The sequence below is a fragment of the Trichosurus vulpecula genome, chromosome 3 (genome assembly GCF_011100635.1).
Source record: "Trichosurus vulpecula isolate mTriVul1 chromosome 3, mTriVul1.pri, whole genome shotgun sequence".
NCBI lineage: Eukaryota > Metazoa > Chordata > Mammalia > Diprotodontia > Phalangeridae > Trichosurus > Trichosurus vulpecula.
The window spans coordinates 109,836,134-109,862,255 of NC_050575.1; the positions used below are offsets into that span (position 1 = coordinate 109,836,134).

Here is a 26,122-nt window from a genome sequence, read left to right on the forward strand (position 1 = left end):
ACAATGTGGTGAGTCCAAGTAAAGTGAGAGCAAAAAACACAGTGGAATTCTACCCTTTTGTCTTTGCATCCCCAGTTCCTAAACACAGAGCCTGGAATTGTTTGTTGATTGGTTTATTTAATATTCTCAAAACTATTAAAGAAAGAGAAAGGTTAAGAGGGCTGGGTTGGTATTAGGACAAGGGTTCGTATCATGAATCCCTTCTCAAATAGTGTTCTTAAATGTGTAAAATTACAAAGGAAATGAATTATGTTAAAATAAAATTATCAAACTAAAATCCAGGATTAATAATCCCTGGCTGAGGCAAAACCAAAAGTAAGCAAAGCATATGTCCAATACCAAAACCTTCTCTAGAGCTAGCTAAGTTATCCCCTGGCCTGAAATGACCCTACTGAAGAAGCTAGGCAAATATAAGAAAAGGAATGCCTTTTTGTGGTATCAAAGAACAGGAAATATAAGGGTTGTTCATTTACTGTGAGGGGTGGGGGAACTAAACAAATTGTGGTATACTATTATGATGGAATATTATCATGCCCTCCAAAATAACAAACATGAATTCGTAGCTGTTTGCACTAGGCTGTGAGCTCCTGGAGAACAGGGGCTATCTTTTGGCTTTCCTTGTATCTCCAGGGTTTAGCTGAAAGATTGGAATGCTTTAGGCACTTAATAAATATTTATTGACTGACTGAAGGAAACATGAGAAGATTTAAATTAACTGATGCAAAGTTAAGTTAACAAAACCAAGAAAAACAACACTCACAATGAAACATGAATGTATAGTCACAAAGAACATTAAAACAATTATAATGACTAAAAAAGGAAATGAAAAAATGCACCTCTCTCTTTTCCTTAGAGTTAGGGGACAACTGGTAGTGGATAAGTTGGTTTTGCTGAATTTTTTTTTAAAGAATGTTACAAGACAGCTCACTAGATATATTGAGAAACAAATACAATGTAAAAACAAAGTTACCTATAAAACATGACCAAGTCACTCCATCTTTAACTCTGCAATGCATTTTCTGTCTCCCCATGCCTGGAATTCTCTTTAGAGGAATTCTTGTTTATCAAAATTGCTAGTGCTGGGTACCTCATGGGCATTTTTCTTTACTGGACTCCTCCTGTCCATAAGATGCCTTCCCAGGACCTCATAAACTCTTTCTCTTCAGGCAACCCTATTTTATTTCTTCCTGGGGTATCTACGTTTCAAAGGAAGGACCTCAATATGATTGAATATCAGGCACTTTGAGCATCTGGACAAGGAAACATTTTTTGGCTGGGGAGTCCCATGCTTACATATCACATTCATAGGTAAAAATCCTCCTCATTCAACCCTGGCCCTGAAATAGCTCTTTTTAAATTATTATTTGTGTATTATTATTGTTTGTCCTTCATTTTCTAAGAGGACCAATGACATCGAGGGGTGATGTCTTGACTCCAACATGAATTGATTTAAGTGACGTAGAGTTGCAGAAAGTCATCAGCCTCATTCTCTCTTCCAGAATCATCGAAGTTCAATGACAAGACAACAGTCAAGATGCCCATGAATGGCCCAGGATATAGTGGATGACCTTGGCATTTTTTTTGGAGGAGGAAAGGCAGGGCAATTGGGGTTAAGTGACTTGCCCAAGGTCACACAGCTAGTAACCATATCAAGTGTCTGAGGCTAGATTTGAACTCAGGTCCTCCTGACTTGTGGAGGGGGTGGTGCTCTATTCACTGTGCCAACTAGCTGCCCCAGTATTTTTGATGTCTGACCAAGCTCTAACCCTCCACAGTGCCTGCTTAAACTACTTCCATGGCCATTGGAACAAATTGTTCTCATCTACTTATTCCACCAGGGGAAGCCTTCATATGTTTGGTGCATATTTTATGTAAATAATGGAAATATTGTTGTTCAGTCATTTCAATTTTGTTGGATTCCTGTGACCCCTTTTGGGGCTTTCTTAGCAAAGATACTGGGATGGTTTGCCATTTCCTTCTCCAACTCATTTTACAGATGGGGAAATTGAGGCAAACAGGGTTAAGTGACTTGCCCAGGGTCACACAGCTGGTTAAGTGAGGACAGATTTGAACTCGTCTTCCTGATCTCAGGTCCAGAGTTCTATCCACCTAGTTTCAAATATAACATATGCTTATTTATAATCTAAATCTATTTCTATTATGTTTGTATACATAAAAATTAATATAATATAAATTTAAGAATAATTTTTTATTATTTTAAAATTTGTGCTGGTCCTATCTTCTCTTAGCCTATTACTGTGGGGTCTCATCAGGAGGCCCAACCCCTTCTCCAGTCCTTTCCCGCCTCCCTCTCATTCCTTCTTTCATTCTCCCCCCGCCTTCCTAAATCATTCCCTTCTCCACCTTCCTCCCCTTCTCTTCCTCCTTCTCCCTCCCCCTCCCCGCCCCGTTCCAGTAACTCGGCCCTATCCCCAGGAAGGGGCGGAGGGGAGACTTTTTTCGCGGGGAGGTCTGGGATGCACAGCACATGCGCAGTGGCGAGGTTTCCGCGGTGAGCTATTTGACGCCGCCGCCCCCGGCAGTCGCAGTCGGAAGTTGCGGGAGCTGAAACCTGTCGCCCGCCCGCCGGCCGGCCCTCGGGACCGACCCTCCAGCCTTCTTCGCCCTTTCGGGCCGCTCCCTTCCCTCCTTCTCTCTCTCTCTCCCGCGGCCTGACGGACAGAGGCCCTGGGCCTCCACGGGCCCCCATGGAGCCGGCCCCCTGAGGCGGAAGGCTGATCGGCGGCGGTGGCCCTCCCCTCCCCGCCCCAGCCCAGCGATGCGGGCCGGGCCCCTCGGCGCAGGTAACCCCGAGGGCGGCGCCTCTTTGGGCCGGGCCGGACAGGGTCTGGCCTGCAGGACCAGCCCGGGGACGCGCGGCCGCCCGCCGCCCCTGGACTGACTGACTGGCCTTCCCCCGTCCGTGGCCGTAGCTGGGCTCCGGGCCGGCAAGCGCGGCCTGCCCGCGGCCGTCATCGGGGGCTGGGCGGCGGGAGGATCCCGGCCCTCGGTGCAGGGCCCGGCGAGGACGACCAGGGGGGGCGGGGACAGTCGGTGCCCCGGGGACGGAGGAGGGCGAGGAGGGGGCAGCGGGAGTAGGAGATGCTCCCTCCCGGGGAATGGTGAGGGCAGGAGGGAACCGGGGCCAGGTTGGGCTCCGGCTGGAAGTCACCTTTTTGGATCGCAGCTTGCGAAGCCCTGCCCGCTGAGGCGCTCTTTCTGTTGGTCTCGACTTTGATGGGACGAGTGCTTCTGCGGGGTCGTGCCGAGGCTGTGGGTCCGTGAGGCGGCGCGAGGGACGAGGTAATCCTAAAGAAAGGGGAATCGAGGCACTAAGATACCGTGCTCAGGCTTAGGGCCAAGACGTCCGAGTGAAGTCAGCGACAAGCTGCACCCCGGTGCCAGGCCAAGCGCTGAGCACTGAGGATGCCAAGAAGGGAAAAACAGCCCCTGTTCTCAAGGAGAGCGAGCTAGGTAAAAGTGAACTTGATTTGGTATCTGTCTCTTGATTGTGAGCTGGGTTTATGCGGCTTCACTTTCACTGTGCCGAGCACTGCTCTTTAGTAGCTTTCCAGTTTAGGCAATCTAAGGAAGGACGAATGTTTCAGGAAGCTTTTTAAAATAGATTTTATTGATGCCTTTTGTCTTTGCAGCAGTCACTTCCTGCAACCCCGCCCCCCCCCACACACACCATCATCCCTTCAGATAAAGAAAAACAAGCAAAAAAATTAAGCAAAAACACCAGATACAGAGACCGAGACCATGTCTCAGTACATAGACATCATTCTGTTTTAGTAGTCCCCAACCTGCATCTTATTTATACTTTTGCCTTTGTACTTTTAAAAGAAACTCTCACTTCAGGTATCTTTTGTTTCCTACTGGGTCTTGTCCAGTTTCTGGTAGATATTGCCTGGCAGTTCTTGTATTATAGATAGTTTTCCTTCCTTTTTTGCTTAGGAGCACTTAAGGATGTGTTTATCAACTTCATAGTATTATGAAACAATGAGTGGTGTAATAGAGCAATGAATTTGGAATGAGAAGACTCGGGTTCCAATTTTTTCTTCCAACTAATGCAAATTCTGTGACTAAGTTTACCAACTCATCCTTGTTCTGAAGTTAGGAAGCAAGTCATTTGACCTCAATAAGTCTCAGTTTCCACTTCTATAAAATGGGGATAATTACCACAGGGTTATTGTGAGGAAAGTATTTTGTAAGCTATACAGAACTGTATAAATTCGAGAGACTGTATAACATCACAATGTGCATTCTTTAACTTCTTGTGAAGATCCTTTTGAAGTTAACAGATTTGGTGGTGATTCTGAGTTTACCAATATTTGCATGTTTGTTTTTGGCTTAACACAGACCCCCTCCCATCTTCCCCTTTTCTCATACCTTTGTGGGATCCTTTTAGGTGTGAATCACTTATGTGCTATTACTGTTCGTTAGTTTGCTCTGTAAGGATCTTATGTTTAATATGTAGTCTGAATGCTTCTTAATTCTCATACTTCCACAGCCTCTTTACTAACCCTCCAACTCACTGTTGTTCAAAGAAAGCTTGGGAATCATGTAATATTACCTCCTTGTGAGCACCTAGTAAATGTTAACATATAATGCAGTCATTGGTATGACTACTAATAGTTGTCACCGAGAGAGATAATCTTAGACATGTCAAAAAGAAGATTATTTCCTAAATGCAAAATTGTAAGTAGTTAATAATTTGTCCTCTATTGAGTAGAGAATTGCTAGATTGCTACTACATTTAAAAGATGAAAGATGTTAGGATAATGATTCCATTAGTAGAATTAAGAACAGAAGTACACAAAATAGGGTTTACCAATGTCTGTTTTTTTTAGATCATAGTGAAAAGACTTGGTGTGGCTTTTCCTGAAGGGAAAAATGTCTCTCTTGACTAGTCTTAAAAGGTCTACTGCAGTATACGCTTGTTGGTATATGTAAACCAAATGCAAAGGTTTAAGTTACATTTAATAGTGAAATGTTACTGACCTTAAGGATTGTTTGGACATGCTCTTCATGTTACACAGTTGGTTTTTGTAGACAAGCTAAGAGCTGGTAATATTGCTTATATTAAATCCATATACTCAGCAGACTTGTCTCTTCCCATCTGATTTAGACAGGGTTACACTAAGTAAACTCTTTTGGCCTAGTGTGTAGAAGAAACTCTATCCAAGTAAGCCTGATCAATTAGCAATGAATTATCTATTCTACTCCCCAAGAGAAGATGGAAAGTATTGGACAGTAATTAAGGGATGTTCTTTATGTCTGTACCTCAGGTTAGACCCTCCCTAAAGATGTAATGAAATTGAGAAGGAGCCCTTCCAAACAAGATACATGCATGCCACCATGTCACCTGGAAGAGACTTTACAGAGTTCATCTACTCCAACTCCATGTTACATATGAGGACACTGATCAAGGTCACACAGCTAGTTAGTGACAGGATCAAGACTAGAACCCAGGACTTCTGACTCAAGTCAGTATTCTTTCTCATTGTCACACTGCTTCTTGGTGGATTTTTTAAGGTAGGAAACAGAATAAACGGATGGGAGGCTTTGAATCATGTATTATTAAGTTAAAACTGGAAAGAGCTGATCTTAGAATTTAAAACTGGAAGGGACTTTAGCAATAATAATCTGGTTCAGCACCCTCAAATTACAAAAGAAACTCAGGCTTAGAGAAGGGAAATGCTTTGGCCAAAGTCACACATAGTGAGTAGGAGATGTGGTAGTCAGTACAGGTCCTTTGGCTCTTAACCTAATGCTCTTTCCTTTGTATAGAGGAGAGACATTCAGAGGCTGTGTATAGAAGATGAATTAGTGGGACCTGAGCTAGACTGAGGTGGAATGTCCTGTGTTTTTTAAGAAAGAAAAGCAAAGAGCCTTCGTGTATAGGTGGGGAAGGATGGCAGTGGTGAGCATTGAGGAGGATAGGTGCCCTAATGTTCTCTGTAATGTGAGAGCTTGATAAATAGAGGGACTTTGGACTATTATAAAACCAGTGAATAAACTCATACCCTAATTTGGCTTGTCTATTCTTCCATAAGGCGCCTGTTTCAAGAGGTAAAGGTCTGTAACTGAAAAAGTAATAACCCGTCCCTCTGGAAGATTCTTAACCTTGTCACAACAATGCGTAGTGTTTAGCACAGTGCCTGGTACGTAGTAGGAGTTTAGTAATTGACTGGGAGGGAGGAGGACAAGTTGCTTTAGCTTTCCAAGTCTTAGTTTCCTCATATGTAAAATGGGCTGCTAGGTGGCGTGATGAATAGAGCACCGGGCCTAGAATCAGGAAGACTCAATCTTCCTGAGTTCCAATCCAGCCTCAGACACTTACTAGCTGTGTGACCCTGGGCAAGTCACTTAACGCTGCTTGTCTCAGTTCCTCATTTGTAAAATAAGCTGGAGAAGGAAATGGCAAACCACTCCAGTATCTCTACCAAGAGAACCCCAGATGGGGTCAGGAAGAGTCAGATATGACTGCAAAGTGACTGGAAAAAATAGGATAATAATACCTGCGCTACCTACCTCAACCAGTTTTGAGTCTCAAATATAGTATGTGAAAATCACATAAAGCATTTAAGAGCTTACTCTGTGTTAGGCACTGTAACATTGTAAACATGTACTAGGCACACTGTTACCCTTAAAGTAATTATATAAGTGCCAGTAGTTTTCCCCCAAGTACCTCAAGTCCAGAAATGTTTTACTTAACCTTCTCTGTTCTACATTTAACCAGTGTCTAAGTCTTGTTAATTCTACTTCCACACCATCTCTTAGACCTGTCTCCTCCCCCTCTCCACACTTATTACTCTCACTTTAGTTTAAACCCTCATTTCCTTTTCCCTTGACTGTTACAACAATAGCTGGCATGATTAATCTTTCTAAGGCACTGCTCAGAAACCTTTGATTGTTTACCATTGCCTGCTGAAGTCTAGTTTCCTTAGCTTATGTTAAGAGGTACAGATGTTTTAGAGGTATTCAAGTGAGGGATCCATAATCTGGCTTAAAACCTAAGTGGCATAAGGAAAGGGGTGTTAGATTTGGAGGCAGAATACCAGGGTTCAAATCCTAGCTTGCTCCTTACTGCCTATGTGACCATGGGCAAATCACTTTGCCTTTCTGGGCTTCATTTTCTTCAACTATAAAATCCGGGTGTGATTTAATAGCTCTCTAAGGCCAATTCTAGCTCTAAATCTGTGCTCCTATGAATGAGTCTGTTTTTCCTGCCTTATAACTACTCCCCTTCATGTGTCCTACAGTATATGCCAGCCAAGCCAGTCTGTTCACCAATTCCTCAAGCATGTCCTGTGAATTTGTTGAGCAAAGGTATAAGACTGAACTGACCCGTGCCTGGAATATTTTTTCTATCCTCTTCACCACCCTTCCGGTCTTCTTCCTCCTCCTTACCCTCCTCTTCCACATTCTACCCATTGTTTAAGATTTATTTCAAATTCTCTCCCCCACCTCTCTCAGCTAAACATGATCCTTTGCTCTGTGAACATTAATATATTTATGTATATATCAATGCAGTTTCTTATGCTATTTTATATTCTGTTAGTTTAGGTCTCAGTTTCCCTACTAGATCATAGACTTCAGGGCAGGGGACGTGTATGAGTTTGTAGTCTCCAAATCACACCATGTCCTACATCAGAGGTGTCAAACACCCTATCTCAGTGGCTGAATCAGATTAAAATGTAATTGGGAAATATTTGACAAAATAAGTAAAAATACAGTAGAACATAGTGTAAATGTGTGGTTTTCTAAGTCAATATAGCTGCCCACAGGTATCTTTTTGTATGGTTTAGTAGCTCTGTTTCTATTTGAGTTTGACAGCATTACTCTGCAGCCCATTCCATTTCTCCATTGCCTAGCACAAGGCCTTGCACCTTGTAAATACTTAAGAAATATTGGAGTTAAATTGAATTACTTAACAGATTGATTCACCATGCGTCTAGGCTCGGAGGTAGTGGTAATGTTACTTATGTTTTTACTTAATGCTTTGTACTTAAACGCTTTTACCTGTTATCTAATACTTACAGCTTTTCCAGTATTTGTCTTTTTTTCCTCTTTGGTCATCTTTGCCAAATTGGGTATAAGGTGCAACCTCAAGATTGCTTTAATTTGCATTTCTCTATTAGTGATTTAGACCATTTGTTAAATATTGTTATTGATAGCTTGAATTTTCTGCTGTTGATATCCATTTATCTATTGGGAAATGGCTATTTTATAAATTTGACTTGCTACAAAGATTTTCTTCCCCAGTTGTTTCCTTTCTGATTTTTACTACAGTAGATTTGTGCAAAAACAGCGGTTTTACATAATTAAAATTGCCCATTTTATCTTGTATGTTAATCTCTATCACTTGTTTAGTCACTCCCTGTCCATAGATTTGAAAGGCAGTTTCTTTCTTGCTCCTCTGATTTGTTGTATGAACTTTTATACCTAGTTTGTGTATCCATTTGGAGCTTATCTTGGTGTATAATATGAGGTATTAGTTTAAATCTAATTTCTGCCGGACTTGCAGTTTTTCCTGGAGTTTTGGTCAAATAGTGCATCTTCCCCCAGTAATTGGAGTCTTTGGATTTGTCAAAGATTATGCTACTCAGTTTGCTTCTGTATGTTGTATATGTACATAGTTTCTTCTGCTGATTGACCTTTCTAATTTTTAACCAGTACTAAATTATTTTAATGATTACTACTTTGTAGTACAGTTTGAAATTCCAGTGTTCTTTCTTTTCCAGTATGTTGTCTTGCAACTCACCTTCATATCAGTTATCTTACCAAATGCCAGTTTGTATGCCAGTCAGGCATAATAATTTGCTTCCCTCTAAATGTGTTACCTGTCTTTGACTGCCTTTTATAAACTATAAGCTGACTAAGACAGTAGAGAGTAGAAAAAATCCAGAGGGTCCAAAAACCACTATAAAATTAGTAGCTTCCTACACTATCATATAGTCCTCAGGATTTATGCCAGGGGATTGCTGTATAGATGAAACAGTCTTAAAATTAGGTCCTTTTGGTACTTCTTTAGTAATTGACCTGCTTTCTGCCCTTCCCCCACCCAAAGGATTTAAGACATCTGTCTTCTACAGAAAGCTGTTATGCTGAATAACTATACAAAATCTTTTCAGTGAGGGTGAAATATTGTAAAGCTGTGTGACATTGGAAAATCTTATTTTAATTTCCTTTAACAACAGTTTCTTTTGCAAAATGAAATATTGGAGAGCTCTAAGATCTTTTCCAGCTCTGACTTTGTATGAATTGTCTGACTAACAAAAAAATCAAACAAGTCTATATGACACTCTCAAAAGACATTGATAATCTCTGTTATAGAATTGAGTTCCTGGAGGAGCTATGTTTTTTTGTTTGTTTTGTGGTGAGGCAAGTTACTTGCCCTGGGTCACACAGCTAAGTGTCAAGTGTCTGAGGCTAGAGTTGAACTTAGGTCCTCCTGACTCCAGGGCCAGTGTACTATCTATTGCTCCACCTAGCTGCCCCGAGGGGTTAGGCTTATATGATATATTTAATATTTATTAAATCTTAAAGAGAAGAATATAAATCTAACTATAAAGCCCTAGCTGAAAGAGGAAAGGCCAGGAAATTTTCAGTGATGGTAAAGATGTAAACCATAGAAAAAGAAAAGACGGTCCTTTAAGTGTAAAATTGAGTACCATGGTGCCCTTGTAATTGGTACAAATTTTTCCAAAGGGAAAAATAAGAAACATTTTAAGGAGACAGGTTTTTTCCTTCCATTTTATTTTTCTTCTCTTTACCACTGGGAAACTAGTTAGAAAAAAATTGGATTATAAGACTTCTATTTCAGTGATGAGACTTTCATGTATTACTCTCCAATCCTTTTTTTCCCCAGTAATTTCTAAAAACTACACAGTAGAAAGATTTTTCTATTAAATTAATTCCAGAAACACTCTGTCTGAATCAAACCATATACTTTGTCCAACATTCATTTTGCATGGCTCAGGTAGAGTCAGCTGTTCTTGAGAACTGAAGAACTTATTTTTCTTTACAAGTACAGAAGAAATTCTAAAAAATAGCAAGAATTCTGTTAGCCATTTCAAGCTACTAATATCTTGGGGTCTTGGTCTTAAGGCTAAAATATAAATTATGGTAGTACTTCTGTTGATTTTGATTGAATTATAAAAGCAGCAACCCATTTATGACTTGATTTTGGAAAGATATTTTTAAATGTTGCAGAATACAGAAGATTTTTAGGTTTTTAGTACAAAAATATAGTATGGAATTCTGCCCAAAATATCCCACCATCCAATATGATGGCAGGTCTTTTATATCCTTTGACTCCTTGCTTCTCACCTTCTCACCCTAAAATTACTCCATCTTCTATGGCATATGAAGTAAATTGTTCTATGGGAATATAGAGCGTGTGTGTGTGTGTGTGTGTGTGTGGAAATGAGACAGTTCCATGTAGAAAAGTTATTAAATAAGTGTTGAATGGTTTACTCCCCCTCTTTTGTCAGATCCTTTTCTGGAAGTGAATTTTTTCTGTATCTACTTAACACTAAGTCCAAAAAATCCAACTCTCTTCAATTGTTGATCATTTCTTCTGGGTTGTTTTTTTGGTTTTTTTTTTTTTTTTTTTGCCTTTTCAAAAACTGGCAAATGCTAAGAGATGTAGTTTCTCTAGAGCTCTATTTGTAACAAAAATTCAAACATTTAAAAGTAACTTGATTTGTAATTATTATCCTTGCCTTTAAAATATGTGAAATACTTTATGAGCAAGCTAGGTATATATGTTATTTGTATATTCCTAAACTAACAAATGAACTTTATATCTGTAAAGGATACTTTAAAAGTTTACATGTATTTCCGTTTACTTCAGTTTCATCTTGTCTTACTTTCCCATTGTTCTAGAGGGAGAAAAAAAGAAATGTGTGTTCCACTCCCCAAATTTCAAAATATCCAGCACTTTGGCATATCTTCAGCTCAGCCAATTTATAAGGCGCATGATTTTATTGTTGCAGATTGCAAGTCTGCAGTGGCCTACACAACTACACTAAGCCTAGTGGCCTAGTGATTTACATCACTAATAATTATTAAAGTTGAATATTCATGGCCTATGAGCAGCAACTTTTATCAGCACGTTGAAATTCTAGAACTACTGGATTGTAGTTAAATACTACTGCTTCCTCCTAGTTGTGCTTTACTTTGATCAACAAGTAGCAAGAAAGGTGTATGCATAGGGATGGCATATGTGATTTGCCCCTTATCCCAACAATCTTCATATGTGTAGGAAATATTTAGGAGGAGTATCATGGTGTAGTAGGAAATGTACTGGATTAGGAGTTTGATTCTAATGATGAATTTGTTAGAAATTTGAGTGGGCCAGAATCTTTGTGAGGCATCTCTTGATTATTATAGGAAGCAGAAGAGTAAATTAGTAAAACCTGGAGCAAGAATGGGATCTAGCTGCCTGGATCCTACTTTTTGATATTAGAATTTTAACTGGAAGGGACCTTAGAATTACGATAGGCCACATTCTCTTTTTACAGAAAAGGAAACTGAGGACCACAAAGGGCAGGTGACTTACCCAGTAGTACACAGCCAATTACTGGCAGAACTGGGACCCAGAATGCAGGTCTCCTGACTCTTAACACTCTTCCTACTATGCCACATTTTTGAAAAATAAAAATGGGAGGTAATTACCTCATGTTAAATTTGGGCAGAAAAATGCTGTCTTAGCCATACTTCAATCAGATCTTCATTTGAATTTTAAATTGGTAAGAATTCCTTCATTTAGAAAAATGGAAATCTAGAAACTAGCTTCTGGATATGGGTAACATTCTTTCCTAAAATCACATTTTTTTTTCAGTCTTTAAAAACATAAGCGTTGGTACGATTCAAATTAAGAAGCAATAACTATTTCAGAGAATGTTTGAATTTGGTAATATCTCCTCTTAAAATTATAGGTAAATTCTAATAAAGGGTATTCAGGAGATAAACATTTTTGAGTTAGAATACTAGCTTAAAAGATCATGCATTCAAAAATGCTTAGCATATAGAAACTTTACCCTATTTTAATATGTCTGAATGTCTTTACACAAGTGGTGGATATACCAAAATTTGGGTCTGAATTATATTATTTAAAATGTACTGTAATTTAATTCTGTCTTTTTAAAAAATTGTTACATGAATTCCTTGTTAACATAAGATTTTTACAAGGGGGAAAGTTGTGGCCCTGTGACCTGCTAAGAAGAAAAGTGCCTGATAAATTGAGTAAACAGTGACTTGATCAGATGGAAAGATGTGCAAAAAGCATAAAAAGGAGCATAGAAAAGATTTCATTTGCTAGCTGCGTAATTTTGGGCAAGTTACTTTATTTTATATACATACATGTAATCTGTAGAGTTATCTAAAGTGTAAAGTATTATGATTTGTTGTTAATTTAAAAATGGAGGCAGAGTAGAGGGTTAGAGAGGAGAATTCCCTAGGAAAAAGCAAATGTGTTCTTAATGTGAAAGCTACCTTAGGATTTTAGTTTATAGGCAGTAAGAGCTATGTTATATTTCCAGTATGGTGAATAGCACATTTAATTAAATAAAGCAGTATTGACAGTTATATTTTACAATGTCTCCATCTCCTTTTGAAAAGCTTAAAAATTGGGGCAGCTAGGTGGCGCAGTAAGTAGAGCACCGGCCCTGGAGTCAGGAGGGCCTGAGTTCAAATGCGACCTCAGACACTTGACACATGTACTTGCTGTGTGACCTTGGGCAAGTCACTTAACCCCAATTGCCCTGCCAAAAGAAAAGCTTAAAAATTAATAAACTTCACAGTATTTTTATAACCCTTTGAGGTAGGTAGTTAACTACTCCTTAATTTGGGTTTTGGTTTTTCACTAGCACTTAGTTCTATGCATAGTAGTATAGTAGGTATTTAAGAAGTGTGGGTTGAATTAATGAATTAATCTCTCAGTACCTTCATTAAACAGTAAAATATGTCAAATTGATTCTGCTGGGTTCAGCTGAGTATCTGTTAATTAATGGAGGTTTTGCAAAATACTTTAAAAGTAGATAGAAATCAGGATACTATGCTTCAAAGTGACTTGAAACCCTTGGTAATACTATATTGAAACTGTATCCAGTTTTACCAGCTAGTATCTTCACCATGACCAATCTTCCCTTCTCATCCCCAAACACATACAATGCCTCAAAATCCAATACCATGGTATTGGCTCTACTTACCTCCTACTAATATTAATGCTTATAGCTCCAGCTACTATTGTACCATCTTGGGAAGGATCTCTGGGAAAGGAGTCTGGGTCCAGGGCAAGGATAAGAAAGGATAAGGGAAGAATGTGACAGGTGGTGTGACTCTAGCCAACAAAATCCTTATGCTGAAGAAGGAAAGAGATAATAATGTTGCTTTGGCCAAAAATTTGCTATATTCAATTGATCTATTCTCAGTTTCATCAGGAGGGTAGCTAGGTACTAGGGATTCATTGGAAGTCAATGAAGTACCTAAGATGAGGATAGTAGAACCACAAGTTGCTTCTATCTTCCTCCTTTAGAGGATGTTATTCCTGTGATCTCTAAGAAAGTTGGTGAAAGATATACTATTTATTCATTTATTCTTAAGCAAATATGGTCAACAGGCATATTTTAAAATTTTACCAATAAAGCAGTAGTAGTAATAAATTATTTGTAGTTGAAGTACTTTTTCCTGAGAGTGACAAAAGGATAGGTCTTATTTTAATTGTTTATTAAAAACATTTGACAGATAATAATTTTATGACATGGAGAAAGCAAGGGACCAGCAGAACAGTGAAGTGGAAGGGTGCTAGACATGGATGAATCAAACCTAAAATATGTTGATTCGGTTTTGGGTCTATAAGAGGATGACCCCAAGATCACAATGGATTTGAAAATTGTAGTGGGAACTAGTTGAAAGATTTAGGGAAGTTTAGCCTGGAAGAAAGTTAGGGAAAGAGAATCTTGATGACTGTCTTCCCATATTTGAAGGGCTATGTTAGGAAAGATCCCAGGTGAGAAGATATCAACACTCAGTTGACCTTTTGGCCTTTTGTGGCCTGTGTTTTCAATTCCCTAATAGCCCCAACTACATCCCCCAAAATGAGGTTATCAACTGACACATCCTCTAGAGACCTTCTCTCTGGACTAGTTGTAGATAGGTGCCTTTCCCCCTTAGTCCAGCTGAGATAAGATCTAACATTTGTAAGAGTAACTTCCCTAAGAACTGGGTGGGGTAGAGTAGCGTGTGTGTAAGTAGGGTGAGAAGAGGTCGCAAACTCTAGAAATGAAAAGTTCAGTCAGTGAAGTTTTTACCAAGATGACATTTTAACCTAGGCAACTCCTGCTTATGGCTCTGTCAAGGGAATCCTACCCTCAAACTCCCTTTTCTTGGCTGTTTTTCCCTGTTATTCTTTTAGCTGTTTCCGTTCTATAATTGAAAACTTGAACCAAGTTTCAGTTCATTTGTCTGCCAGTGGTTATTGAGTTATTGGCATATTCTCATTTTAGGAAGAGAGCTTCGAACTATTCTACAAATATGTCAGCATACCATTATACATTGTCCTAGCCTAGAATTTATAATTATTCTACCTCCCACAGAATAGCAGTCCTCCCAACCTCCTACTCCAAGGACTCTGAAGCTATTCTTTGGAAGGGGGAGTGACTAGGAAGATGCTTTCTTGGGGCTATTAGTAATGACAGACCCTTACACTTATTAGCACCTATTAGAAGTTTTAACAGTATTTTAAAGGTCTTACTGATGCTTTTAAAAAGCTTTCATTTTATTTGTATCTTTTGTTTTTATATCACCTTCATTTCCTGATGTATCCCTTCCTCCACCGTTTCCATCTCTTATAATAAAGAATTAAAAGGTGGGGTGCAGTGGGGTGGGGGTGGGGAGTAATTCAGTAAGACTAACCAATATATTTTTTAAAAGTCTGAAATTATATGCTCCCTATGGGTTCTGGGCTGGGCCTGACTCAGGCTAATCATCTGGCAGTTTGACTTTGTTATTGAAACAAAATTAGACTTTTTCATCGGTTATTCAACAGTTAACAGAAGATTTTAACAACAGCAAGAAAAGGCTGTAAAGCAAGGATAAGCATTGAGAACCCCTTGATTTTATTCGGCTGAGCAAAGTTGCCATCACAATCAAATGTGAAGCATCTGAAAGCCCTGCTAGGTCCTCATGGTTGGTTTGTAACCAAATGGTAAGGAAGTGTCATCAGTAGTCTGAGGCTTTAGCCCTCTGAGCCAACCAAGTCTTGGGAAATGTCTCAGTACCTTTTAAGGAAAAACTAGCCTAACCTACATGGGAGAAGGGGTTAGGATATTGGTCCTACCACATTCCACACCTTGGTGGTAAGGTCCTTATAGTCTTTTAGAGCAGAGGTGTCAGACACAAGATCTGAGGGCAGCACATGGCCCACAACACTCCTGAATGTAGCCCAAACTATATTAAATTGCAGTTCTGTCTGATTTTAGTGGGATGTATTAATAAAAAAAAGGAAATATGTAAACAGGTAGATTTCTAAGTCATTATATAGCCCATTATGTAGATCCTTGTGTACCATTTAGTGGCCCCTGTTTTTATGACTTTCACATCACTATTCTTAGAGGACATTCTACCACTTCAATGACTTTAGGGCTGTTACTGGTCAACCTTGACCTCTAGTATTCAAGAAGCCTGATATAGGCAGCACTGAAAGAGGAGAAGATACTAAATTAACAGTTTCCCAAAGTAGTGACCAAATCTGAGAGAGTCCCAGGAATGATCAAATCCTAAGTCTAAACAGTCAGGTCTATAGGGTGAGTGATGCCAGATCTTTACGATTCACAGCAGGTTTCTTAATATAAAAAGGTGACCATCTGTAGCAGCATTATCAGAGACATCAGGGTTACAGCAAAGATTATGACACTTCCTGTGTAGTCATCAAACCTTATCGCTGGTCAGAAATAATTGTCATTTAATATTCCCTGGCTTATCAATCAAAACCTGCCTTGGGAGCTTCACCATAGGGGGTGGGGTGGAATGCAGAATCTTTACCTTATTGGGAGCCTCTGAGTGACTTTCCCTTTTCTTCTGTGGAGTCTGGTTAGACATTTTCACCTCCCTCTTGTTGCCATAAAGCAAGCTCCCTCCCCAGCAATGCTACCCTTTGCTCTTCCAAGACCTCCTGGGGAGGAGTTGTGCCATGTGCACAGGGTGGTATACTGGCAGCAATGTGAAAAGGCCGGTCCTTTTTTATATTTTATTTATATTTTATATTTTATTTATATTTTATATTACAGTAAGTAGTATGCTGCAGTGGGGTTGGCTTTTGTCCTTCATATACTGATGTCCACTCTTTAGCAGATAGGTAGTATAGTGAGTAAAAGCATTGTATTTGGAGTCAGGAAGACCAGAGTTGAAATCCCACCTCAGAATCTTAATAGTTTTGTGACTGTGGGTAGGGAGGTAATTGAATGTCTCTCAGCTTCAGTTTCCTCATTTGTAAAATGGGGATAATAATAGCACCTACTTCCTAGGATGGTTTGAGGATAAAATGAGATTAATATGTGTAAAGTGCTTTGCAAACCTTAAAGCACTATAGAAATATTAGCTATTTTTATTCTGACACTTGAGTTGCCATTGCTGTTTGGATCTGCCCTCATCTGCTACTGAGGCCTGCATCTGTGCCTGCTGCCTCTTAAGCAAAACAAGTTTCTAGGAGCATTTTAAGGACAAACCAGCCTTATGGGGGGAGATGTTAGGATATTGCTCCTACCATACCATTTTTGAAAAATTCATCATTTCTTAAAGCACAGTAACATTCCAATACATTTATATACCACAACTTATTTGTCACTACCTGGAGTCAGTGGTCATCTCCTGTTTCCAGTTCTTTGCTATATTGACACTTTTCTTTTAACATTGCTTTCATTTACCAATAAAGCGACATACAGTTAAGCAAAACAAACTGGCATGTTAACTAAATTTGATGACATATATATCTCATACCAATCCTGTAGTCGACCACCTCTGTACTAATAGGAGGAAAATTTGTTTTGCCATCAGTCCCTTGGAGTCAGCTTTGCCATTGTATGGACTTGAGTTCTTTTTTTTTAAAGTGTTTTCCTTTATGTTATTGTGGTCTGTGTAACATTATTTTATTTCCACTGCTGTGTATCAGTGTCTAAGCCTTCCTAAGATTTTCTGAAGTCTCTGAATTTGGCAGGTACCTAATATACAATATACAATAATATTCCGTTACACTGCATACCATAATTAGTGCCTAGATACTCATTTTGTTTCCAGTTTGTTTTTTCCAACACCAAAAATGCTGTTATAAACATTTTAATTTCCTTGGGACCTTTCCTTTGACCTGTGCTATCCTTCCCCACCTACGCCCCACCTCCATCTCTGGGGTATATGCCTCTTAGTGGGATTGCTAGGTTGAAGGGTCTGAAAAGTTTAGCAACTTTTCTAGGATCCAAATTGTTTTTCAGAATGTTTGGGTTGATTCACAGCTCCACTAACAGCATATTGGCATCCCTATCTTTACTATAACTCTCTCCATCATAACAGTTTGTCTTATTAGTAATTTGGAGCATTTTTTTTTAAATTATGGTTACATTTCTTCCTTTGTAAACAGTTCAAATCCTTTGACCCATTGGGGAATTTGTCCATTGGAGAATGGTTCTTGTTTTATATATTTATATCAATTCCCCCTGTATCTTAAGATATTAGAAATATTTGAACTGAAGTTCCACGCCTCTGCTCCCCTCCCCCGCAGGAGTGGTTTCTCCTTAGTTATGTTGACTTTGTGCAAAAGCTTTTTAATTTTTTGTAGTCTCAAATGCTTTTTTGTGTGTGGTGTATTATATAATTTCACTGTTCAGGAATTATTCCTAGAACCATAGATCTGAATAGTAGCTCCTTCAGGTCTCTAATATTTTGTTGGTAGAATGACTTCTTTAAAATCATGTATCCAGGTGAAGTGTATTTTGAGTATAATACAAGATGTTGATCTAAGCCTAATTACTGCCAAACTGCTTTCCATTTTTCTGAATAATTCTTGTTGAAGAGGGAGTCTTCCCTCTTTTCACAGCATTTGTGTGTGTATAGAGACGCACACACACATTTATATTATTGCATTTGATCCTTAAAATAGTTCTTTTAAGTGAATAAAATATTATTATGCCCTTTTTACCATGAGGAAAACTGAGACTTGAGAGGTTAAGAAACTTGCTAAGTAGTCTCAAAATTGGACCTTGTCTGTGGCATCAAAGTTTTTATTCCTCATTTGGCCTTCTATCTAGGTAATTTTCAGGGGATATGACTGGAACATGTAGATAGAATCCATTGACTAAGATTGTTTGCAGTTTATAGTTCTCAGTTTTAAAAGAGATAGTATGATGCTCCTTCTTGATTTATTTTATCTTGCTATGAAGCACAAATTAAGTTTTTTATTTATAAAAATATATCTGTCACATAACTGTTTTTGTTTTTTCAGGTACCATTTGGATAGTACTTTAGTGGCACAATGTATTCTGAGTGGCGGTCACTTCATTTGGTTATTCAGAATGATCAGGGTCATACTAGTGTACTTCACAGCTACCCTGATAGCGTTGGACGAGATGTTGCAAATGCAGTAGTACGTCCTCTCGGACAAGCCTTAAATGCCTCTTCAGGGGCTGGAAGTGAAAGTTTGTTAAAAACAGACAAAGAGGTAAGTGTGTCTTTGTATGATTGAGAATCTAAAAATTTGATGTTTTTTTTTAATTATTATAAAATTGGACAGACCTGAGTAAATGTGAACATTTCCCTAAACAAAGAATAGAAAAAGAGGACAACATATCAAACTGCTAGCTTCTACTAAGCTTAACATATCATTTCAAGGCAGTAAGTGTTGCAGGCTTCTCGAGTTTTTAAAAATATAATATATCCAACTGGTACAATTACTGCCTAACAACATAGGGATTTTTCTTTTAGCTCCATCTAGTTTTGTACCCCACTTCTGAAGTATGTGAGTATAATCAGGAGTGAATTGAATTGTTTTATTATCTATATTCCCTACTGGCTAGGATCCTGCTGTTCATGAGAGGTCTTTCCGTTCCTACTAAAATAGGCATTCAGCTCAGAGACTGACTGCATTTTAAAACAAAAGGTTCCAGCTTCTGATTCCAGTAGTTTTATCGTAGAGATGTATAATGCATGCTCTCTACTCCTACTGTAGTTCTCATCTTTAGTTCTGGAAGAGTCCTAGCTAGAAGGCCTAGCATGTATTCTCCTTATTAAAAAAGCAACAGTCATCATGAGTTTATTGTCTTCATAACAATTCCCATCACCATCCTCAGATGGCTTCTCCAGAGATAGAAGATGATCATAGGTTTAGGATTTCTGTAGAGGAGCCAAGTTCCAGGATAGTTTGGAACTAGGACCATTCCTACCTTTCTGGAGGTGTGGAGAAAAAATGATACCAGTGGAAAACAGTGGAAAGAGTAGTGAGACTGATGGGAGAAGATATGCCAGAGCTAGAAGTGGAGGTCAGGTCTCTTAGAACTATTTATCTCAGGGGCTGCCTATTGTTTTAATAAAGGGGGCTGGGAAATGTCACTAGGGGCTTAGGAGGCAGTGTTCTCTAGATCAGCCTCCATACTCTGAATATAAAAATATGAGGTCTTGGGACCAACTATGGAAAGTCAGGCTGTAAGGTACTGCTGAGCTAGAGGTTAGTGATCTGATATGAATGTGATATTTGGATCCCACTTTTATCCTCCTTATTTATATCTAAAGATAGGTAGGAGACTAGGTGCTAAATGAAAAGTATATGTGACAGTACAGAGGTGCTTGTTGGATTTATGTGATGTTTTGAAGGAATAGATGGGGGTTTGACTACTGACTAGAACTTGAAAGTGACATGACTGTATTTTTTTTACCCCTAGAAGTGTTATGCTTTGTGCAGATTTGGCATTATAAAATGTGCTTTGTTTTTTGCTTCAAGTTTCTGCTTGCAATACGTGTAGTAACACATGGTATTTAGAAACTTTATGTCCCAGGTAAATATGTATGTGTCAGGATGACTATACTGTACTGTTGTAGCAGTAAAAAGTGATTAATTTAGCCTAATTATTTAGTTAAAGTTATGTTTAAAGTAGTATAGTAATCTAATGTTGGTATTTTACTTTGCTTAGGTAAAATGGACCATGGAAGTGATTTGCTACGGACTGACCCTTCCATTGGATGGAGATACTGTAAAATATTGTGTGGATGTATATACAGATTGGATTATGGCCCTAGTATTACCAAAAGACTCCATTCCATTGCCAATCATCAAAGAGCCCAACTTATATGTTCAAAATATTTTAAAACACCTGCAAAATCTTTTTGTACCAAGGTAAGAAACAATTTAAGAAATAACTGGCAGTTGTCTGATTTTTCATAATATCATCAAATATTTTTTAACCCTAGAATTTTCTTTTTAAGAAATTATAGAAATTGCAGTGTAGTGGAAGGAATACTGGTCTTCAGAGACTTGGGTTTGAATCTTATCTGTAATTACTGTGTGACCATGAGCAAGTCAGTTAACCTCTTAGTCTCAGGTTCATTATCTATAAAGTAGAGTGCATATATGTGTGTGTGTTGGGAAAGCATTAATGTGTGTTACCTACCTCACAAGGTGGTTCTGAGGATCAAATGAGATGAAAGTACTTTACAAACTTTAGAGTGCTCAAGAAACGTAGTTTAATGATGTGTAGTTGATGATAAAGCACTGTGAGCCCTTTGGACGATGGCTTTCTTATTGGAGACTAATGCTGTACTTCAGGTTAAGTAGGAAAATTGAATAGGAATTTGTATAAAATTTACCCAACTAGACTTTCTTTAACCATATATGGATATACAGTTTGAGTATTCAGTTTCTAGCATGTTTGTTAGAATAAGTGAAGAAGATATTCTGACTTATATTCTCCATTGTAAACTAAAAAACTAAGTCTCCTCCTTTAAAGTTATTCACATGTATACACTTCCATACATATACTTTATGATTTTAGACCACTTCTATATCTATTCTATTTGATCGCTATAACAACCATGTGAAGTAGGTGGTACAGGGATCATTATGCCCATTTTATTGATAAGGAAATTGAGGTTTAGAGAAGTTAAAGTGAACTTGTCCAAAGTTTTATGGTAAGTGGCAGAGGCAGAACTCCAACCCAGGTTTTCTAACTCCAGTTCTATAATTCTTTCCATTCTACTGTGCTTGTTGCTACTTAGCAGTCAGGTTTTTTTCTAAGAACATTGCTTACAACTTGCCTACAATAGCCTAAAAAAGGAAAAAAATTGTAATGTCTGAATATTAGAAAGAGCCTGGCCAATTTATGCCCCATAAGGTCATATCAGATGAGTATTGCGGACTGTACCAAACAGCTGGAGTTTGTGATCACCTCTTTCTCGTTGTCATATTTGACATTGCATTATACAACACAAATAGTTTCACAAATTGTTGGCTGAATGGTGTTATCTAACTCTTAAGAATATTGCTCCCCTCCCACCCAAACAACAACAAATAGCTCATTCCAAGATAGAGGGTTTTTAACCTCTTTCCTATACAGGTTTAAACTTTGTTAATGCTCTTAAGTTTATTTGGATTTCTCTTGAGAATACCACTTCTCCAGTGATGGCTGCTCCATCTCCCACTGCCATCTGCCCAAGGACTCAGTACTCCTTGCTCTTTTACACTCAACATTCCCTCTTCCATAGACATTTATTCCATCTGATTATACTGCTTTATCCATCCTTATTGTAAGCACTTGCTGACTTATAGAAAACTTTAGCCTGCCACTCAACGCGCTTTACAATCTAGCACACTTGCCCTTCCCAGCCTTGTACAAGTTGTCCCAAATGTCTTAGTGCAATTTAAGCTGTTAAAAGCTTAAACTGCACTATGACTTTTGGGACACTCTTGATTCCATCCAGATTGGACTGGAATTCCCTGGTCTTACTCTGCCTTATTTATCCTCTGTGCCTTTGCTCACAGTATTCTTACCTGGGATGGACCTGTCTTTCCCATACAAAATTGTTAGGTCTCAGAGAGCAAGGACAGCGTCTTACTCATGGTTTCTTAGTGCTTAGCACTACTTCCCATACACAGTAGATGCCTAATGCTTTTTGAATGATGTAACTTGACCACCAAGCTGATTTTATCCTTTTTAAGTATGGAATCCTTTCATTCATAGAGAATTGAAACTAGAGAGATACCTTTGAAATCATCTAGGCCAGCCCTGTCACTTTACAAAAGAAGGAATTGAGATCGAGAATGATTTGCTCAAAATTCTATAGTTTGGTTGGTAGCAGAATGTGGATTTAGAAATCAGTACTTTTAACTTTCTAATATAGTTTTCTTTTCACTGTGCCATGCTGCTTCCCTTTAAGAAATCAAGATTTAATTTGTTCAACAGAATCAGTAAATACTAGGTTTTTATGATGTGTGTTCCCTCAAGATCAGAGGCAGGAACATTTTGTACAGAACTTTATATAAAAGATGCTGAATGATATAATGGATGGTATTTTCAAAGGCAATTATAGAAAGGATAAAGAAACACTTTAACCAAGTGATTTTATCATCATATTAAGGCAAAATAGATAGCATTAAATCAGCTTATGTGGGGAGCTGGGATAATGTGATATTTTGCTTTCTGATGTTCCAACAGAGTAAAAGGTTAGAACTTGTAGAACCTAGATACATGTACAGTTAATGTGTCCATTAGACCATCCTTCTCAAATGTCAGGTGTCTTAAGCTTTGGACTAGTGCTATATCTCATTCAATTCATCATCATATATCTTCTAACAAGTACCTGTAACTTTCTTGTACTATATCGATAATCAAAATGAGAGCCATAAACTTCAAGTACCAACACAAAGGAGGCCAAATTGGCATTCCATCATGGAAGCTTAAGATCTGGACTTGCTATGTTGCAGTGGTTTGACCTTCTGTTTCAGCACGATTATGAGAGTATTTTCCAAATGAAAAATATAACCTTATTCTGAATGGTTGATTTGACTCTTCTGGGGGAAAACATTTAGCAACAAATCTATTTATTTCAATTCTCTTGTCTATTTTCTCTGTAGGCAAGAGCAGGGGTCCAATCAGATTAGACTATGCTTACAAGTTTTGAGAGCCATCCAGAAACTAGCCCGTGAGTCAACCATCATGGCACGAGAAACGTGGGAAGTTTTATTATTATTTCTCCTGCAGATTAATGACATTCTTCTGGCCATGCCAACTGTTCAAGGTATGTGGATTTGGGGGGATTTTTGTGGTTTTGTAGAGTTTTTTCTTCTATTTTTAAAATAACTTATGTCTGACCCTGTTCCTCAACCACATTGTAACCTGTGAACATATCAGCTTTAGAATTTTCTCAGTTACTTAAAATGATCAGTAGCAAAAATGTCTCTGAGAAAGTGCTTTGTTTGAGGATACATTTCATTGGCCATTGAAACTGAATTTGGACCTGATGCAGGAGCTCAACCTGTGACTTTGACTCATACTAGATACCATGATTCTCACAATAACAGTGAGAGTGGGGTAGAATTCACAAGTGAAGGGAATTGGAGAATAGATAAGGGATGCCTTCTGTAGAGACAGAGTTAAATAGGAGGCTATTTTCTTTTTCCTATAGAAATGTGTGAATTTCATTATTTTGAGGTCTACCAGCCTTATGAGAGAATGTAGTTGTAGATCTCTTCACTCCCAGGTAGGGTGTCATTCCTAGGTATATGAACTGTAGAATTTCTAGTTTCTGATACCACCCCAAATACAGTTTAATAAGTTAGTGATTTTTCTCAGGGGAAAAAGTCTGTGGGTCACTATCAATGGAAATCTCTCCACATAACCTCTGAACAGCATCTGCTAAGTTAGTTTCATATACCCTTTTTTTTTTTTGCTCAGTACATGTGACACAAACATACCATCTCTTGAACTCTCATGGGTACTTATGTGTCTTTCTAAAGAAATTGTGGCTAGCAATTGAGCCAGTAATCCATAAGTTCTCTAAAAATCAGAGGAGGGATGGCAAGGGTGAATGAAGTGGCTGGCATGCAATGATTGAGAGGAGGGAGAGGAAGAGGGTGAGGGATTTGTTTCTTCCTTATCACATAGCACTTATCTTTGCCCACAGTAGGTGCTTAATAAATGTTATCTTTGAATTGAGTGCAGTTCATCTCAAAAGACATTGATAGACTCATAATTTCAATTAGGAATAACCATCCGTAAACCAAACTCAGCACTTCTGTAGATTTGGAAACTTTCAAAACCTTGATAATGCTTCAACAGTAATTATTTCAGACATTATATTTTTCTAATATAAGCACATAATAAATTTCTAGTTTTATTTAAAGAAAAAAAGCTGGCACAAATTCTGACCTATATATGAAGTTGTCAATATGTCTAATTAAAAAGTTATGAAAGACTATAAAAGGTTGAATTACAATTGTGTGTTAACTTGCTCGCCTTTTTTGCTTCGTTTTTGTTTTTGGGTTTTTTGGGGTTTTTTTTTGGTTCTGTTTCTTCTTTCTCATGATTTATTCCATTGGTCATAATTCTTCTCCACACTAGTGTATAAATTAATTCAATGCAAAGTTATACATGGTAGTTATATGAGATTTCATGCCGTCTTGGGGAGGGAGGGGGGAGTGAGGGGAGAAAATCTGGAACTCAAAATTATGTAGAACCGTGTGTGGTAAACTAAAAACAAATAAATAAATAATTAAAACAAAATAAAACAAAACAATTGTATGTTAACAGGATGACATATAAATCAAGGCTTCTTATCCTGGGGCCCATGAACTTGTTTTTTAAAAACCATCTTGGTGATAGTATTTTAATGTAATTGGTTTTCTATACAATCTTTAATATTTTATGCATTTAAAAATATTATTCAGAGAAAGGGTCTACAGACCTCACTGGACTATGAGAAGGGTCCATGATACAAAAAAGGTTTTAAGAATCTCTTCTGTAAATAAAGGGTTAAAAAAAATTTTTTTGAGGTGATGAAGAAGGATGTGAAATTATAGACTCATACCTCCTTCTGTATTGTCCTCAGTGTTATTTCTATGTTTATACATTCTCTTCTTGTTAAACCTTTCCCTTTGGTAAGTTTCCTTAGTACCCTTATCCTTTTTCCTTTTCATTTCTCAGATTTGGTCTACACCTCTGGTCCTGCTGCCTCTTTGTCTTCTGCTTTCCTTCCATCCTGCTCTTTCCCCTGTTGTCATGTTTAACTGCTTCCTATAAGTAGAGACTAAAAATCAGAGCTAGTTTATGCACCATAAATGAAATGTACAAGACTGTGGTATCCAGCCTTTGTAACTCTATATGGCAGCATAATAGCCACATCTAACCCATTTAAAGATACTCTCATATTACAGATTCTTAGGTAAACCAGAAAGCAATACACATGTCTTCTAAATTGGCATTGTAATTCCTATGTCCTCTGAAGATCCTCTTTATGGGAGAAGACCTCTTTGTTTCATCTGTCCTTTCTGCTGGCGTTCAGCAGATTTTTTTTACGTTAATAATATTTTCTTTTTTCCCCAATTACATATAAAAACAACCTTTAACATTCATTTTTAAAAATTTTTATTTCCGAATTCTCCCTATCCCCCAAAGATGGTAAGCAATTTGATAGAGATTATACATGTGCAAATATGAAAATATGCAAAACATATTTCCATATTAGGCATGTTGTAAAAGAAGACACAATACACACACACACACACACACACACACACACCCTTCGAAAAAACCTCCCACCAAAAAAAAAGTGAAAAATAGTATGCTTCGATCTGCATTCAGATTCCATCAGTTTAGTCCTTTGGAATTGTCTTAGATCCATTGTATTGCGGAGAATAGCTAGATCGTTGAGAGTTGATCATTGTACAATATTATTGTTACTCTGTATGGTGTTTTCCTGGTTTTGCTCACTTCACTTTGTGACATCGTGTGTAAGTCTTTCCAGGGTTTTTCTGAAATCAGCCTGCTCATCATTTCTCGTAGCATAGTAGTATTCCATTACATTCATATACCTCAATTTGTTCAGCCATTCCCCGATTGATGGATATCCACTCAGT

General features: G+C 38.2%; 1 protein-coding gene across 4 annotated transcripts in view; it reads left to right on the forward strand.

Moving 5' to 3' along the window:
* The first annotated feature begins 2,486 nt into the window (after positions 1-2,486).
* The window catches only part of RALGAPB (Ral GTPase activating protein non-catalytic subunit beta), a 92,729-nt gene continuing 69,093 nt past the window's right edge, over positions 2,487-26,122 (forward strand). For 3 of the 4 annotated variants that reach the window (XM_036748056.1, XM_036748057.1, XM_036748059.1), the window contains exons 1-4: positions 2,575-2,804; positions 18,506-18,721; positions 20,187-20,389; positions 23,123-23,286. In XM_036748056.1, the coding sequence (XP_036603951.1) occupies positions 18,536-18,721; positions 20,187-20,389; positions 23,123-23,286 (553 nt within the window). In that variant the 5' untranslated portion in view covers positions 2,575-2,804; positions 18,506-18,535. Of the gene's footprint in view, positions 2,805-18,505; positions 18,722-20,186; positions 20,390-23,122; positions 23,287-26,122 lie in introns of all 4 variants that reach the window. The other variant, XM_036748058.1, reaches the window with a different exon arrangement.